General features: G+C 72.1%; 1 protein-coding gene across 1 annotated transcript in view; it reads right to left on the bottom strand.

The window, feature by feature from the left end:
* Positions 1 to 906: 906 nt before the first annotated feature.
* MNEG_15746 (hypothetical protein) overlaps positions 907 to 1,550 on the bottom strand; it is a gene marked incomplete at both ends in the record, with an annotated part of 1,944 nt that continues 1,300 nt past the window's right edge. The window contains 2 exons of the mRNA XM_014035783.1: positions 907 to 1,256; positions 1,412 to 1,520. Of these exons, the coding sequence (XP_013891237.1) occupies positions 907 to 1,256; positions 1,412 to 1,520 (459 nt within the window). The remainder of the gene's footprint in view (positions 1,257 to 1,411; positions 1,521 to 1,550) is intronic.

Below are 1,550 nucleotides of genomic sequence, written 5' to 3'. Positions count from 1 at the left end.
GGCGGGGGGTGCCGCTGGCCCGGAGGGCGGGCAGGGGGCGCGGGAGCGCCGCATGCAGTCGGCGAGGGGAGGCTCTTGTCAGCGGGGACTTGCCCCGCCAAGCCTGGCCCGGCCCACGCACCCTCGCCGCGCGGGGTTTGCAGACCCCTTCTCATCAGCGCGGGCCCCCATTTGCTGCTCCAAGGCCGGTGGGAGTCTGTCTGTATATGCTAGTGGGCCTCTGGTGTGCACCATGCCGCGAGGGGGCGCGCACCTCGAATGCGGCCGGCAGGCGGGAGATAGGGTAGCCCAGGTGAGCAGGGATGGAGTGATCGCGCTGCCCCGCGGGCGCTGGGTGGGAGATGGGGCGCAAGGGAACAGGATTGAGGGTTTGGGGCTGTCAGGGTCCAGGGCTGGTGATTAGGCGAGGACACTTGGGTGGTCAGAGGATAGGAGGGGGAGAGGGGGTGGCATTTGTCGAGCGGAGCAGGCCGGGATTGGGCGTCGGACGGCACACGCAAAGCCCGAGGGAACGCCAGGGCGGCGGCGGCGGCGGCGGCGGCGGCGGCGCTCACTGAATGCGTGGGGCGTGGTCGCGAGGACCTCTGAAAGCAGCTCCTTCACGTGGCCGATGATCCTGTCGCGCCCGCCCGGCGGCGGCTGCGGGCGCTGTGACGCCGGCGGGGGCGGCTGCGGCTGCAGCTGCTGGGGCGGCTGCTGCGGCTGCGCCGACGGCGGGTGGTGCGGCTGCGGGGCCCCGGCGGCCGCGGCCGCAACCGCAGCGGGCGGCACCGGCTGTGGAATGGGCGACCGCTTGTGCATGGAGGCGTCCTTAGATATTTTGTGGATTATCTGGGAGAGATCCTGGAACATTGGAGACAAGGCGGGGAATGGTGAGGTCGAACCGAAAGCTGCGGACACTCTGCGTCAAGAGGCGCCCCCGCGGCGGGGCCGGCTGCCGGACAGGCGTCGAGAAACAGCGGTGCACAGATGAGCGGGCGCGGCCCGGCCCGCCGCAGACCCATGGCCCCGCACCCTATTAAATGTGCTCCTGGCGCCAGCGACGGGAGGGAACGCAAACAGCTCCCCGCCACCCGCGCCCGCGGGGACGAGGCGGCAGTCGCCCTGCAGCTTCCCGAGCAGGTGCGCCAGCGACGGCTGGCCGTAGGTGGCGAGCGGCAGCTCGTACCCGTACCGCGCGCGGAACGCGGCGGCGACGGCGGGCAGCGGCAGGCCGGACGATGCAGCCACAGACTCCAGACGCACGCCGTCGGGGCCTGGCGAGGAGGGGCGGGGCCGTACAGGTGGCTGGTTGTTGTCGCCCGGCCCGCCGACGCACGCTGGGGCTGCCGGCAAGGAGGCAAGTGCGCTGGCGGGGGCAAGGGGGCGCGCCGCGCGCGTGAGCGCGAGTCAAGAGAGAGAGGAAGCGCACCGAACGCGGGCGGCACGTCTCGCAGGAGGTCCCGCAGCAGCAGGCGCAGGTGGTAGATCGGGCTGGGGTGCAGGTAGAGGCTGTGGAGGTTGAACGCCTTGGCAAACAGCTGGGGGCGGGCCGAGGGGAGTAATGGGGG

The sequence above is a fragment of the Monoraphidium neglectum genome, assembly GCF_000611645.1.
Source record: "Monoraphidium neglectum strain SAG 48.87 unplaced genomic scaffold scaffold05625, whole genome shotgun sequence".
In the NCBI taxonomy this organism is placed as follows: Eukaryota; Viridiplantae; Chlorophyta; class Chlorophyceae; order Sphaeropleales; family Selenastraceae; genus Monoraphidium; species Monoraphidium neglectum.
Note: the sequence above shows the minus strand (reverse complement) of the source record. Positions and strands in the feature narration are given on the sequence as shown.